The sequence below is a fragment of the Pteropus medius genome, unplaced genomic scaffold (genome assembly GCF_902729225.1).
Source record: "Pteropus medius unplaced genomic scaffold, Ma_sr-lr_union100, whole genome shotgun sequence".
NCBI classification, from domain to species: Eukaryota; Metazoa; Chordata; class Mammalia; order Chiroptera; family Pteropodidae; genus Pteropus; species Pteropus medius.
The window spans coordinates 4,759,901-4,777,145 of NW_024347790.1; the positions used below are offsets into that span (position 1 = coordinate 4,759,901).

Here is a 17,245-nt window from a genome sequence, read left to right on the forward strand (position 1 = left end):
GATACAGTTCAAATATCCAATGGAATATTACTTGGCATAAAAAAAAGAATGAAATCTTACAATTTACGACAACATGGATGGACCTAGAGGGTATTATGCCAAGTGAAATAAGTCAGACAGAGAAAGACAAACACCATATGATTTTGCTTATATGTGGAATCTAAAAAAAATTGAAAACAAAACAGAAATAAACTCATGATATGGGGAACAAACAGATGGTTGCCGGATGGGAGGGAGATTGGTGAAAAAGGTGAAAGAGATTAAGTACAAATTTCCAGTTATAAAAACAGTCACAGGGATGCAAAGTATAGCATAGGGTAGTTAATAGTAGTATTGTAATAACTATATATGGTGTCGGACAGTTACTAGACTTAACGGGGTGATCACTTCGTAAGTTATATAAATGTCTAATCACCATATTGCACACCTGAAACTAATATAATATTGTATGTCAACTGTAACTGGAAAATAAATTAATAGAAAAAACATGTGTCTGATTCTAAGGTCCACATTCTTCTCAGTTTCTATCCATGCCAGGTGGTATACCTGCCATATTCTCAATTCTAACACTGTTGGCTGTTCCTTTTCATTGAGATGATGCATCCTAAGTGGCCTTTTTGAATTTTCTTTTTTGCTACGGCCTCAAACAAACAAAAAGTGTTTTTAAAACAGTGTCCTAATTTTACCCTCAAGTCAAAGTGAGTTTTGCCTACAAGTAAAACATTTTTAATGCTGCTGGCTCTTTTAATTCCCAGGATGTATTCTTCACAGACTGTATAAAATAAGAAAAAGTAAAATAATCCATTACCAGTGCGAAAGAAGACACCAGAAGAGATGACTAAAAATGTACTAATGGACAACTTTAGAGACTGAATATTGTAACCATTACTGCTATAGCCTATGTGTTTATAATTAAGAGAAAATAATGAAGTAATCCTGAGAGAAAATAATGAAGTAATCCTTGGTCAAATGTTGTTTATATTCTGTGAAATCTACAGTATCATTTTTGCAAGAATGAGAAAAATCCTTGGATATTCCGTCTGGGATTCTAACTGAAGACCAGTTAGAATTGCAAAGTTTTTATGATTCTTCTATGCCTGACACTGTCACTTCCCATTTTAATTCTCATTGGACTGCCATTAATTTTTTTTTATTTTTCAATTACAGTTAACATACAATATTTTATTAGTTTTAGGTGTACAGCAATGATTAGACATTTATATAACTGGACTTCCCACTTTTAATTTGCTATCTTAAAATGATCCAGGAACACTATTAAAAAGGGTAATTTGTTTTATATCTAATTCTTTACATCAAGTAGTAAACAATCTAGTGATTTTTTTAAAGATAAAGCAGAATGTTTGAAATTCGTTATGTCTCAGTAAAGAAATTCTACTATTGCCTATAATGAAAGAGTGAGTCAACATAAGGAAAAGCTCCCTGAATTTAAAACTAGGTCTTCTGTCTTTTTTTGTCTGATAAAATATACATAAGAAACTTACCATTTTAACCATGTTTAAGTGTATAATTCTATGTACGTCCACATTGTTGGGCAACCATCACCATTATCCATCTCCAGAATATTTCCATCATCCCAAACTTACTCTGTACCCATTAAACAATAACTCCCCATTCTTTCAAGCCTCCAGCTCCTGGTAAACTCTAGTCTCTATGAATTTGCCTAGTCTGGTTACCTTATATAAATGGAATCATACAATATTTGTCTTTTTTGTCTGGCTTATATCACTCAGCATAATGTTTTCAAAGTTCACCCATGTTGTAGCATGTATCAGAATTCATTCCTTTGAGGCTGAATAATATTCCATTATATGTATATACCATATTTTGCTTATTCATTTATCTGTTGATGGACACTTGGGTTGTTTCCACATTTTGGTTATTGTGAATGATGCTGCTATACACACTACTCTCAAGCTCTGACACATCAAACTAGTGAAAGGCCAACTTTCTTTCACAGCAAAGTATCAACACATACCACAGTAAAGAGCTTTCGCTGTAATGGCTGATAAGACGTCACTTCCTTCAAAGTCCAAGAACAAGCCATATTTGGTCTCTGTCCCATTCCACTGCAGGGTGCATCAAGAAGAATTCGGTCGAAAGATTCTGGTAAGAATGGAGGCTCTCCTATGAAGAGAATTATATAAACATATTTGCTTTCTGCCTTACTGGTTTGCAATAAAATAAACTCCTGAGACAGAAGCAATGATCAAGAACTTAAAATCATAATCTGGAACAGAAAATACAGAAAAACAATTCCTCCTTCAATCAAGTAGCTGGTGAAACTAATAATGACTTATATTTAATATAGATCTGAATTTGTAAAAAGATAGCTGTGGAACTAATAATAGCTTTTTGTTTTGTTTAATTTTGTCAGAGGAATAACTTGAGAGCTGTGTTTTAGAGGAATTCATCTGGTCGCAGGTTAAAATAAAACTATACAAGTATTTTAACAGAAAGAATTCAGTATAAATTTATACTTAAGAGATAATTTAGTATAAATAAGGAATCAATTAAATAGATGTTGGAGAGCTGGAAAAGCAAAAGGAGCTCACGGGGGCGCCCTAGAGCTAAGAACCACAGAAAGCAGCTTCTGCGTCCATCCCAGGAGAAACAAAGGGAGGAAGTTCGTCTATCAGCACCAAAAAGCCTAGAGCAGAGGCTCCATCGAGCTGGGATTCAGAACTCTAAGGAAGGAGGTGCTACCTAGCTTCTGCTTCCTCCTGTTCCTCAGGACTCAGAGTAGGCAGCATCAGGGAGCTGGGACACAGACCTCTGAGGGAGGGGGTTCTGTCCGCTCCATACTGATACTTAATGGAAGAAGTTGGAAATTGCATCTGCCAAGGTAAAGGGCTCGGCTGTTCTTCCCAAGTGAACTGACTTTATTTCAGCCAGAATGTTGGGAAGTTTAAGCCTCAGGGCACTTTTGAAAATAATGGAGATTGTGGTGGTAAGCAATTAAGAAGAAGCTGGCAGTTCCATGAGAACAAGCTAACCACAGACCAGCCAGAAATTTACCTGATAACTAAGGAGAGCCCTTACGGGGTAGGAACAAACCTCAAAGACTGGCCTCAAAGATTACCTATGAGAAGGGCCCCCAAATTTATTGGATCAAGATGGTATAGCAATTTATGCCCCAGAGCACTGTTGAAAACAGGAGCAATCAACCTGCAATTAGTGGAGGCAGGAATAGCATCTTGATAACAACTCAAGCAGACAGTGTAACACAAAGATCAGAGAAGGAGAGTAAAGAGAGCCCTCATAAGACCATTGTTATCCCAGGATTACTCTGCGCATGCTCATGAAATATACTTTGCTAAAACAGTCTAGCCATCACAGTAAACAAATAAGCAAACAACAACTGTAAGCCAGAGGAAGAGTGGTTTTGTATCTAGTTGCTGCAATGTTCAGTTTTTAACAACAAATTATGAACTATGCAAAGAAACAGGAAAGTATAACCCAACATAAGCTAAACTACCCTTGAGAGCCTACATGCCAAACTTAGCAAAGACTTTTAAAAAGCCAATAAAAATATGTTCAAAGAATTAAAGAGAAAGAAATCATGTTTCAGGAAGTAAGGGATCATACAGAGTCAATGTCTCACCAAATAGATTATATTTACGAAAAGAGACAAAACACAGACATTCTGGAGTTGAAAGTATAATAAATGAAATGAAAAAATCACTAGAGGGCTCAATCATAAAGCTAAGCTGACAGGAAAAAAAAATCAATGTACTTGAAGAGAGAGATTATGCAATCTGAAGATCAGAGAGAAAAATGAAAAATGAACACAGCCTCAGAGACACCATTAAGTGTGACACCATAAGTGCACCACCAACACAGGCATACTAAAAGTACCAGAAGAAGAAAAAGGACTAGGAAAATATTTGAAAAACATCAAAGAAGATCAATGAACTTTAATGTCACGAGGTTGTGCTACCACATTATTAATCAATCCTTAAACTTCTATTAACTCGCCTGTCACCTCTTACACCTTTGACAACATATCTCCTGACTAAAAGAGGCTGAACTTGTCAAGAAGTGGCAGAAATTCCAGGGCAAGTTAAGCCTGCCAGCAGGAATCACATAGGAAACCCAAGGACCACAGCTACAAAAACACTCTGCACAGGAAAGATCCAAGACAGTGCCCCAAACTCCTTGCCAAGTGACCTGTTGACGACTTTTCTTCTTCATGAGCATACAAAAGACCACACCGAGGAGTGGAGACTTAACATTAAAATGAGACATGTGATATGTAGCAAGGCATGTTCCAAGCATGTCTAGGAACTGCGCATACTCATGGTCCCCCACTATTCCGAGAACTCTCCACCCTTTCTCAGAAATCTCCACCCCTATCTCCCACCAATCCTATAAGGCTCTCCTCATTTCCTCCAAATTAAGGAGGTGCCTTTCCAGCATAAGCTCACCCTCTCCATTCTTTGATCAAAAATAAAGTGTCTGCTCTGCTTTACCAAATACACTCTCATTCCATTGGCATGAGTGACACTGGGCAGAAGGACTCTGATTTGAGGTTCCTGATCCATATGGGTCAGTGACAGGAGGACAAATGCAAAAAGACCCAAAATCAGACACACAATAGTAAAAATTTTAAAAGGCAAAACCAAAGAGAAGAACCTTAAAGCTGCAAGAGAAAAATGACTCTCATGTATTAAGAAACCACTATAAGATTAAACAGATGTTTTCTCATCACTGAGATTGGAGACTGCAGAAAGATTATCTTTCAAAAATAAATGTGAAATAGTGACACTCCCAGATAAAAACTGAGAGAATCGTTGCTAGCAGACCTGCTTTATAAGCAATTATAAAAGTAATTCGAGTTGAAAGCAGCTGATACCAGAACGTAATATGAGTCCACATGAAAAAACAAACAGCACAAGATAATTATGTAATATTAAAAAAATATATAAATACATATTTCCTCTTTTCTTCTCTTGATTTAAAAATCAGTCATATAAAATAATACATATATAGTTGTATTGGTGGGCCTATATACATAATAAAGGTTATACATGTAAAATGTATATATACATAGCAAGTGTAATACATTTGCCAATGACAGCAAAAAGAGTGAGAGTGAAGCTGTCTTAGAGGAAGGAAATGACACCAGATGGTAACTCAAATCCACAGGAACAAAAAGGAACCAGTAAGAAAGGTAATATACAAAACCTAAAATTATGTATTTTTTCTTCTTGCAGTTTTTTAGAATTTTCTAGACGTAAAAATATATAAAGTAATATTATAACTATGTATTGCTAAGTTTGTAACACATAATCTGAAGTTGTTAAAGGAATTAAAATGTTATTTACATTAGTATATATGTATTTGATACAAAAAAGCATTAAAGTACAGAGAAACAAACAAATAAAAAAAACCCTAGAGAAACAGAAACAAAAAGTAAAATGAAAGATGTAAATCCAAGTATATCAATAACAACATTAATGTGAATGGATTACTACTGGTCAAGATGGCAGAGTAGGTAATTGCTGTGCTCACTCTCTCTCACGACCACATCAAAATTATAATTATATAACAGCCATCACTGAGAATTGCCTGAAGACTAGCTGAACAGAACTCCTATAACTAAAGATATAAGCAGTAGCCAGGATGAGACCAGTAGGAGAGATGGAGACATGGAATGGGCAAGTCCCACAACCACAATGTGACAATTAAGAATCAAGAGGGATATCTTGACTGCAGAGGTCTCTCCTCAGGAGAGAGGGGTCCAAGCCTCACATCAGGCTTCTCAGCCTGGAACACAACTGCCAGGAAGAGGAGTCCCCATAACATCTGGCTGTGAAAACCAACAGGGACTGCATCTGAGTAAGACAAAGAGCCGCTGTATACCAAGGTGTCCTCTTAAAGGGGCCAAGCACAGATTCACTCACTGGCAAACTCCCTTGATCTGGGCTCTGGTGCAGGGGCAGCAGCTCAAAAAGTGCCTGGGACATACAAGAAAATATCTAAATTAACTAGATTCAAAGTGAGGGCTCAAGGGGCTGGGGACAGAGTAGCTCTCTCCAGGGACACAAGTGCTAGTAAGTACCATTGTTCCTTTGTTGAACTCTCCTCCCATTCAGCTGGACTGGCATAGGCAGATATCGAATTTGAGCTCTTCGTCAATTTGGCTAACACCTTTCACCCCACCCTGGTGATTCCCTGAGGCCTTGTCTCCCACTCAACTCCCTTGCCCTGCCTGAGCCACTTCCAGGGGTTTTTCCATATGAGCAAAATGCCTCAGCTCAAGGTACGAACATTCCTAAAATCTTTCAAAGGTTCACAAGCCCCAAATAAGCAGCAGATAGCCTTGGTATGTCCTGTATCTCTTGCTAAGCAGCCTAAGCCCAGTACAAGTGGCCACCGGTCTCAACTTACATTGTAATTCCTGTTGGGTGGCCCCAGGCTGTATTAAGCTATAGCAAGCGTTAGCTTAGAATAGATTAACTGGCTGCATGGCAAGACCTCAGGTGACCTCAGCTCACACTGTGGTGCCTATCAAAGTGGCCCAAGACTAGTACTAGTGGCAGCTGACCTCACATCACAGTATAGCCTCTCCCAGTGCCTTTAAACCCAGAACAGCTACAACCAACCAAATACCACCTTTCCAGCTCCCACCAGGCAGTCTGAAGCTGGGCAAAAGTGGCAGCAGACCTTGGCTTGCACCAGAGCCCTTCCCAAGAGGCTCCAGAACCAACATACACAGTGGCCTGCTTCAGACCACACAAGAGCACCACCTAACCAGCTCCACACGTGACACACCCAAAGAGTGAACTTGAGGGGCACCATAGCCCCCACTAAAATAACTCTCACTCTCTGGGTTCAGCCCCCACATAATAGCTTGTCCACTGTAGTCACCATCAGCTCTCACAGCCAGTCAGCCTAAGGATCATCTCCAGCCACTGACATGCCAATAGCAATTAAGGCTAAACGACAACAGGAGGGCACACACAAACCACACAAGGGACACACCTGGAGCATCTGGCTCAGGTAATCAGGAATACTATGCCTCTAGGCCTCAAAGGACAGCTACTACATAAGGACACTCTGCCAAGACTGGCAGATCTACCTAATACATAGAAACAAACACAGAATCAGCAATGTGAGTTGACAAAATAACATGTCCTAAATTAAAGAACAGAACAAAACTCCAGGAAAAAAAGCAAAATGAAATAAAGGCAAGCAATTTACCAGATGCAGAGTTCTAAACAGTGGTTATAAGGATACTCAATGAACTTAAGGGAAGAGTAGGAGAACTTACACAAAGAGAGAAAAAAACAATAAAAAACCATTCAGAAATGAATATAATAACTAACATGAAGAATACAGAGAATCAACAGATTAGATAAAGCAGAGGATCAAATCAGTTAACTGGAAGACAAAGTAGCAGAAAACACCTAATCAGAAGAGCAAAAAGAAAAAAGAATCAAAAACCTCTGGAACAACATCAAGCATACCAACATTTGCATCATAGGGATATCAGAAGGAGAGAGAGAGGAAAGAATTGAAAACCTATTTGAAGAAATAATGACTTCAAACTTCCCTAACCTGGTAAAGGAAATAGATATACAAGTCCAGGGAACAGAGTCCCAAACAAGATGAACCCAAAGAAGCTTATACCAAGACACATAATTAAAATGTCCAAGGTTAAAAACAAAGAGAGAACCAGCAAGATAAAGGTAGCTACTTACAAAGGGACTCCTATAAGAATGTCGGCTGATTTCTCAACAGAAATTTTGCAGGCCAGAAGGGATTGGCACGAAATATTCAAAGTGATGAAAGACAAAGACCTACAAACAAGGTTACTCTATCCAGCAAGACTACCGTTTAGAATCAAAGAAAGAATAGGTTCCCAGACAAGAAAAAGTTAAAGGAGCTGATCGCCACTAAACCAGTATTATAAGAAGTGTTAAAGAGGCTAAAGACGTGAATAAGAAAACATAGGAAAAGGATTATACACTGGTGACGTCAGAAACATGGCAGAGTGAGAGATGTCTGCAGATCTCTCCTCTTGAAACAAGTTAAACATCTAAAACTCAACAGAAAAACACCCAACTTGCACACAAGCACGCCAGAGCAAGAAATCTACGAATAAGAGCTACCACAGGTCAGAACCCGAGGATCAAGTGACAGACTGGGAGAAACAAAGAAGCTGCCTTTCTCAGACGGAGCTTCCTGCAAGAGGAGGGGGAGGGGAGACGGTGTAGCGGGTTCCCTGAACAGCCTTGCCTGAGAGAGCTGTGAGCTCCACGTGCAGCAGCAATGCCCAGAGATCAGGGCAGAAAGCAGAGAAATAGGGATGGCAGAAAAGTGGAAAGAGCAGAGAAGCAATGGCTGATTATTACCAGCCATGGTTGTAAAACACAAGGCTGAGCCACAGCCTCCATCTCCCAACAGAGACGGTACTTCCTGCCATATCCTTCAAGGCCCAACACAGCGCAACCCAAGGAGAAATCTGAGCAAACGCTACCAAAACTGTCACGAACACTGACAGGGACTGAAACTGAGGGAAGTGAGTGTGACTGAATATTTATAAGAAAAAAAGGTATTATTAACACTTTATATAAAGCAGGAATCCAAAAGGCTTAGATGCCACCTACAGGAAACCAAAAGAAAAACACCTTTTTTACAACAGTCTAATAAATCTTTCTGGAAAAAAAAAAGCAGAATACACTTCCATTAATGCCCAGGCAGAAAAAGAGTCCATTAAACACCATGAACAACCAAGGTGATAAGGCAGCTCAGAAAGAAAGAGAAAACTCTTCAGAAAATAAGCTCAAAGTCATAGAAATATGACTAAATGGCAGAGAATTCAGGATGGTACTTCTGAAAAAACTCAATGAGATCCAAAATAGTTCATATCAACAACTTCAGGAATTGAAAACACAACTAGCTCAGCAGAATGTTTTTTTTTGTTTTTTTTTTTTGTTTTTTTTTAGCAAGGAGACTAAAACCCTTAAAAAGAACCAAACAGAACTTCTAGAAATGAAGAACACACTAAGAGATAAAAATTGAAATAGGAAGCTTGGGAAATAGAGTCAACCAAAATAGAAGAAAAGATCAGTGATATTGAAGACAGAAATCTAGAAATAAATCAGAAGGAAGAAGAAATCTAAGAATGAAAAATAATGAAAGAGAAATATAAGAACTAGCTGATACTATCAAGAAAGGAAACATAAGAATGGGAATTCTCAAAGAGGAGGAAAAGGAGCAGGGATTAGAAAGCATCTTCAGACAAATCTAAGGAATGAACTGGAGCTTGGAATTCAACATCCAATTATCTTAACCTAAAAAGGCCTTCTCCAAGACACAACATATTAAAATTATCAAAAACTAATGACAAAGAAAGAATTCTCAGGGCAGCCAGGGAAAAGAAGATGGTAACCTATAAAGGAAAACCCATTAGATTATCATCGGACTTCTTAGCACAAATCTTACAAACAAGAAAGGAGTGAAATCAAATATTCACACTATTTAATGAAAGGAATTGCCAGCCAAGAATAATGTATCCAGCAAAGCTCTCCTTTAGATATCAAGGAGAAATAAAGACCTTTCCAGACATATAGAAATTGAGGGAATTCTTCAACACAAAGCCTACATTACAAGAAATACTGAAAGGGGCCAGCTCACCTAAAACGAAATGACAAAAAAATACATCACTATGAGTGAGGCGAATAGCAGGCAGATAGAAGCAGAGGAGTGCGATCCTTACTAAGAACAAGGCATTATAAGCTTAAACAATAAGAAGAGATTTGCTATAGCAAGATAGTAATGAACGTTCAGCATACATAGAAACAAATTGAGACAACAATGACAGAAAAGGGGAGGATTCAAAGATCAAAATTTGCAAAGGGAAATGGAGATAAGGCACATGCAGAAGAAAGTGAGACTATACACACACACGCACACGCACGCGCGCGCGTATATACTATCCTCTACATATATGTAATGGTAACCTCACGCCAAAGATTTAGAACTGAAGTAATATAAGCTAAAACAGGAATCAGAGGAAAAATCTACAAAACCCCACCAAAAGAAACCCAGAAACATAGCACATGAAAGCAATGGAAACACCAAGCTACCAAAAAGCAAAAGATAAAATTGCTATAGGAAAACCTCATATTTCAATAATCACCCTAAATGTAAATGGACTGAACTCACCAACAAAAAGGCACAGAGTTGCAGATTGGATCAAAAAATAAAACCCAACCATGTTCTGCCTTCAAGAGACACATCTCAGTTCCAAAGACATACACAGACTCAAAGTGAAAGGGTGGAAAATGATATTTCAAGCAAATGGCTTTCAGAGAAAAGCGGGAGTAGCAGTACTAATATCGGACAAAATAGACTTCAAAATAAAAAAGGTAAAGAAAGATACTGAGGGACACTTCATAACAATAAAGGGAATTGTACACCAAGAAGACATAACACTTAATATCTATGTTCCCAATGAGGGAGCCCCGAAATACATAAAACAATACTAACAGAACTTCAGGGTGAAACAGAACAAAACACTATCATAGTAGGGGACCTAAATACCCCAATGTTGGATATGGACAGATCATCCAAACAGAAAATCAATAAGGAAATAACATCCCTAAATGACACATTTAGACGAGTTGGACATAATCAACATTTACAGAGCTTTTCATCCCAAAATAGCTGCTTTTACATTCTTCTCTAGTGCACATGGAACATTCTCAAGAATCGACCACATACTGGGACACAGAGCCTCAACAAATATAAAAAGGTTGAAATCATACCAACCATATTCTCTGATCATAATGCTTTGAAGATAGAGATCAACTGTACAAAGAAACCGGGAAGAACCACAAACACATGGAGAGTTGTTTAATCAAACAACATGCTACTGAAGAATGACTAGGTCAGAGAAGAATAAAGAGATCAAGAGATATGCAGAAATGAATGATAATGATAGTACAACATAGTAAAATTTTTGGAACACAGCAAAAGTGGTAATAAGAATAAAGTACATATCATTACAGGCCTACCTCCCAAAACAAGAACGAGCGCAAATAAACAATGTAACACTTCATCTTAAAAAAACACTAGGGGGGAAAAAAAAACTAGAAAAGAAGAAATGAAGCCTAAAATCAGCAGAAGGAGAAATCAAAATTAGAGCAGAATTAAATGAAATTGAAAACAAACAATAAATAAAATAAATGCAACAAAGATCTAGTTCGAGAAATTTAATAAAATTGATAAACCCCTGGCTAGAGTCACTAATGAAAAAAGAGAAAAGACATAAGCAAAGTCAGGATTGAAAGAGGAGAAATTACGACACTACAGAAAAAACAAGGATCATACAAGAATATTATAAAAAAGTACATAATACCAAATTTAATAAGCTAGAGGAAATGGACAAGTACAACCTTCCTAGACTGAATCAAGAACTGGAAATCTAAATACACCATTCAGCAGTATGGAAATTGAAACAATCATCAAAAACCTACCAAAAAGTAAAAGTCCAGGACCTACCTGATGGCTTTACCAGTGAATTCTACCAAATATTCCAGGATTTAATACCCATTCTCCTCAAACTCTTCAAAAAAATCAAAGCGATAAAACTTCCTAACTCATTTTATGAGTCCAATATTACTCTGATACCAAAACCTGGTAAAGATAACACAAAAAAAGAAAACTATAGACCAATCTTTCTAATGAACACAGATGCAAAAATCCTAAACAAGATATTAGCGAACAGAATATAGCAACATATTAACAAGATTATACACCACGATCAAGTGGGCTTCACCCCAGAAGCACAGGGATGGTTTAACATACGCAAATTGATTAATGCAATAAAGCACATAAACAAATTAAAAAATAACAATCATATGATCATAACAATAGATGCAGAAAAAGTCTTTGAGAAGATACAGCACCCACTGGTATTGGCAGAAAAACAGATACACGGACCAGTGGAACAGAATCGAGAGTCCAGAAGTAAACCCATATTTATATTGGTATATAACATTCAACAAAAAAGCCAAAAACAGTGGAGAAAGGAAAGCCTCTTCAATAAATGGTGCTGGGAAAACTAGAAAGCCACCTGCAAAAGAATGAAACTAGACTCACCACACACCAAAATTAACTCAAAATGGATTAAGGACCTGAAAGTGAGACTTGAAATAATAAAACACAGGAACAAAACTCAAGGACCTTTGTCTTAAAGAGGTTTTTATGACTTTAACCTCAAAAGCAAGAGAAGTAAATGCTAAAATGAATGAATGGGACTACAACAAACTAAAAAGCTTCTGCTCAGCAAAGGAAATCGTCAACAAGGTAAAGAGACAACCATTCAAATGGGAAAATATATTTGCAAGCAACGCCTCCTATAAGGGCCTAATATCCAAAATATACAAAGAATTCATACAACTCAACAACAACAAAAAAATAAACAATCCACTCAAAAAATAGGCAGAGGACCTGAACAGACACTTCTCCCTAGAGGACATACGAATGGCCAACAAACATGTGAAAAGATGCTCAACATTGCTAGCTGTTAGGGAAATGCAAATCAAAACCACTATGAGATACCATCTCACACCTGTTAGAATATCTGTTATCAACAGGACAAGTAATAAGTGCTGGAGAGGATGTGGAGAAAAAGGAACCCTCATACACTGCTGGTGGGACTGCAAATTGGTACAGCCACTATGGAAAACCGTATGGACTTTCCTTTAAAAACTAAGAATTGATCTACCATGTGATCCAGCAATCCCTCTGCTGGGTATTTACTCCAAAGACTGGAAAACTCATATCCAAAAACATATTTGCACACCAAAGTTCATAGCAGCATTATTCACAGTGGCCAGGACATGGAAGCAACTGAAGATGACTGGCTAAAGAAGCTGTGGTACATGTACACAATGGAATATATATCAGCAATAAGAAGAGATGAAATACTGCCATTCGCAACAATATGGATTCACAGTGGCCAGGACATTGAAGTCTCGTGGTAATAGATGTGTCCTATAATAGATGACTGGCTAAAGAAGCTGTGGTACATGTACACAATGGAATACATATCAGCAATAGGAAGAGATGAAATACTGCCATTCGCAACAATATGGATGGACCTCGAGATAATCATGCTAAGCGAAATAAGCCAGAAAGAAAAAGTTGAAAACCACATGATATCACTTATATGTGAGATATAAACCTAAAAGCAACAAATGAATAAGACAAACAAACAGAGAATCAGGGACAACAGACTAGTAGTTACCAGAGTGTTGGGGGAGGCAGATGGGGTAAAGGGGGTCACATATATGGTGAAAGTTAGAAAGAAATCTAACTATGGGAAGTGAACACACAGTGTAAATATATATATGCCTTACTATTAAAGCGTACAGATGAAACTTATTGGATGTCGTTAACCAATGTCACCATAACACACACACACACACTCATTCCAAATCTATGAGACACAGCCAAAGTAATTTTAAGAGGGAAATTCACAGCAGTACAGGCCTACTTCAAGAAAAAAAGAGAAATCTAAAATAAACAAGCTAATTTTACATCCAATGGAACTAGAAAAAGATGAACAAAGTCCAAAGTAAATAGAAGGAAGAAAATCAAAGATCAGAGCAGAAATAAACTAGTTTAAAAATGCACATAAAAGATCAATGAAACCAAGAGCTGATCCTTCAAGAAGAAAAACAAAATTGAAAACCTCTAGACTCATCAAGAAAAATAAAAATAAAATCAGAAATGAAAGTGACAACTTTCATTCACCACAGAAATACAAAGGATTATAAAGAATATTATGAACAATTATATGCCAACAAATTGGACAACCTGGAAGAAATCAGTAAATTCTTAGAAACATACTATTTTCCAAGACTGAGTCAGGAAGAAACAAAATCTGAACAGACTGATATTTACTAACAAGATCGAATAATCAAAAAACTCTCAACAAACAAAAATCCTGGCTTCACAGGTGAATTTTAGCAAACATTCGAAGAAGAATTAACACTTATTCTCAAATTATTCCAAAAAATTCAAGAGGAGAGAAATCTTCAAAGCTCATTTTACAAGGCTAACCATTATCCCAATTCCAAAACTAGTGAAAGGCATTACAAAAAAAGAAAATTATAGGCCAATATCTCTGATGAACATAGATGAAAATATCCTCAGCAAAATAATCAAACCAAATTCAGATACATTAAAAAGATCAGGCAAGGACAACAAAAGAAAAAGTAAATACACGGGGCTACATCAAACTAAAAAGTTTTTTTGCACAATGAAGGAAATCATCAATAAAATGAAAAGACAACCCACTATATGGGAGAAGACACTCGCCAGTGATACATCCCATAAGGGGTAAATATCCAAACTATATAACAAACTCACACAAGAAAATAAACAATTCAATTAAAAAATGGGCAGAGGACCTGAATAGACATTTCTCCAAATAAGACAGAGATGGCCAACAGATATATTAAAAGATGCTCAACATTGCAAAACCACTGTGACATATCACCTTACACCTGTCAGAATGGCGATCTTCAATAAATCAACAAACAAGTGTTGGCAAGAATGTAGAGAAAAGGGAGCCCTGTGCACTGTTGGTGGGATTGTAAATTGGTACAGCCAGAATGGAAAACAGAAGTTTCCTCAAAAATCCAAAACACTAATCGAAAAAATATAAAGACTCCTATATTCATTGCAACATTATTTACAATAGCTAAGATATGGAAGCAAGTATCCATCCGTAGATGAATGGATAAAGAAGATGTGGTACCTACATACAATGGAATATTATTCATCCATAAAAAAGGATGAAATCGTACCATTTGTGACATGGAGGGACCTAAAGGGTATTATGGTAAGTGAAATAAGTGAGAGAAAGATGAATATCATATGATTTCACTTATATGTAGAATCTAAAAAAACAAATTTAATGAACAAGCAAAATAGAAGCTTATAGATACAAAGTACATACTGATGGCTGCCCAGTGGGAGGGGATTAGGGGCTGAATAAAAAACATGAAGGAATTAAGAAGTACAAATTTCCACTTATAAAATAAAAATAGTCAGGGCACATAAAGTACAACATAGAGAATATAGTTAATAATGTTGTAATAACTGCGTATGGTGCCAGATGGGTACCAGACTTATTGGCGTGATCACTTCCTAAGGTATATAAATGTCCAAACACTATGTAGTACACCTGAAACCAATATAATATGTCAATTGCAACTGAAAAATAAATTTTTAAAATGTTCAAATCATCAAAAAAATCACCTTGGCATGCTATATATAAGAATTTTAATCACAGTAATGCAATTCATAAAGCAGGTGAAAATCACCTTGAAGTAAAATTGCAGAATTATTACTCTTTCTGTGCTCTTGCATTTTTCTATTTAGTATTCCTCATTTTTCCTGTGTTCAGCTAACAACCTATTATACATATAAATTAAAACTTTATTACTGAGAATAAAAATATTTTAAGATTGTGATAGAATTATATTTTCCAAAGATGGCTACCACAATATCATCCTTCCCACAAACTGACAATTTGACATTGACACTCCTGCTATTAAGAGGTGGGGTCTAATGCTCCTTCTCTTTTATTCTGGGCAAAAGCAGAACCGATGCTACATGACTTCTGGACTAGGTCATAAAAGACAATAGAGCTTCTGTCTGAGGTCTGAGATACTCACTGTCGGAACCTAATCAACATGCTTTGAGAAAGTCCAGGACACATAAATAGGCCATGTTTAGGTCCCAGCTGAGAGCCACCATCAAACTCCAGACATGAATGTGAGAAAGTTTCTGAGATGACGCCTCCCTCAGCCACCATGTGACTATAGTTACATGTGATACAGAAAGTGAGAACCACTTACCTGAGTGCCCAGTCAACCCCCAGAAAAATAGTGATAATAAATGATTGTTTTAAGCCACTATTGAGATGATTTGTTACAACAGCAGCACATAAGCTGAGCAAATTGTGTAAAAATGAAACTACCATGCAGCTCAATGTTAGTGTATAGTTACTGAGTCACTGGATCAACGGCAAACTTTCTTTGCCACCTTAGACTACACACCTAACTTACTCTCTTAGAGGCCTCCAAACTCTTTCGACTTAAAGGGGCAGGCCATTATGAAAGGATATCACTCAGAAACAGACAGAGGGAAGAGATGCATGAGCAAGGTATAAAAAAAAGTGTGCGGAGCGTCCATGTCCTCTCCCAGTGGGTCACTCTCCCCGAAACCCCATGTGTTCACAAGCCCAAAGGTAGTACAAATTCCTCTTTTTGGTTTTACATAGCTGTGGTTGATTAATCAATGACCACTGGCTATTAATTCAGCCTCCAGTCTCTCTCCTCTCCACAGTGATCAGGGGGTGGGACTGAAAGTTCCAACACTAATGGTTGGTTCCCCTGGTGACCAGCCCAAAGGTCCCCTCACTTTCAAAACAAAAGATACCTGTATAGCTCTCTTCACCCTTTTCAAGTGTTTTAGGAGCTCTGGATCAGAAACGGTAAGAAGACCAAATATGTGTTTCTTATTATGAATCACAATATCACATTCCCACTTCCAGGTCTTTTCCTTAAAAGGACGGGCAGTACACAGTCTCTCCTAGTCCCTTTCCCTTGCCCCTTGTAAATAACTGGAGCAGCTGTCTTAGAATCAAAGATGAAAATCCCAGCATTGGATACACACTTCTACCTGTTAGGTGAGAAAAAATAAACAAAGCAAAGACACAAAAACACTTCTATCTTTTCTAAGCCACTGTATTCAGGGTGTGTCTCAGGCATAGACCATTAGCCTATAAACAAATATAAATCTCCTACAGAACTCTGGCTAAATAACCATTTAGGGTTGACAATCAACTGACCACGAAATGCTGTTCTCATATAACTAGGAAATTCAATCTAACCTGTTCTTGCAAAGGACAGATAATAGCCTAGACATTGTTCTTCAGAATAATCCCTATTTTTCTAGCATTCCATGTGTTTCATTTGTTTGCCTTTTTAACCCCATGTGGTTTACTACATTTTAAGCATATGTTACAAAATAATTTCTCACTTTCCATGAGTCTCAAAGATTATGCTGATTTTCACATTACTACTGATGTGTTTCCTATCAAACACACTGGGTACTGTCTGACATTTTAACATCTCAAATAAAACTGCCAGAGAATATCTGTGATGAAACAACTTTTGATTAAAAAAAAAAAAAG

General features: G+C 37.2%; 1 protein-coding gene across 7 annotated transcripts in view; it reads right to left on the reverse strand.

The window, feature by feature from the left end:
* Positions 1 to 17,245, reverse strand: part of NSUN6 (NOP2/Sun RNA methyltransferase 6) — a 71,666-nt gene that overhangs the window by 13,536 nt on the left and 40,885 nt on the right. For all 7 annotated transcript variants that reach the window (XM_039877516.1, XM_039877514.1, XM_039877513.1 and 4 more), the window contains one exon: positions 1,997 to 2,145. In XM_039877516.1, the coding sequence (XP_039733450.1) occupies positions 1,997 to 2,145 (149 nt within the window). The remainder of the gene's footprint in view (positions 1 to 1,996; positions 2,146 to 17,245) is intronic.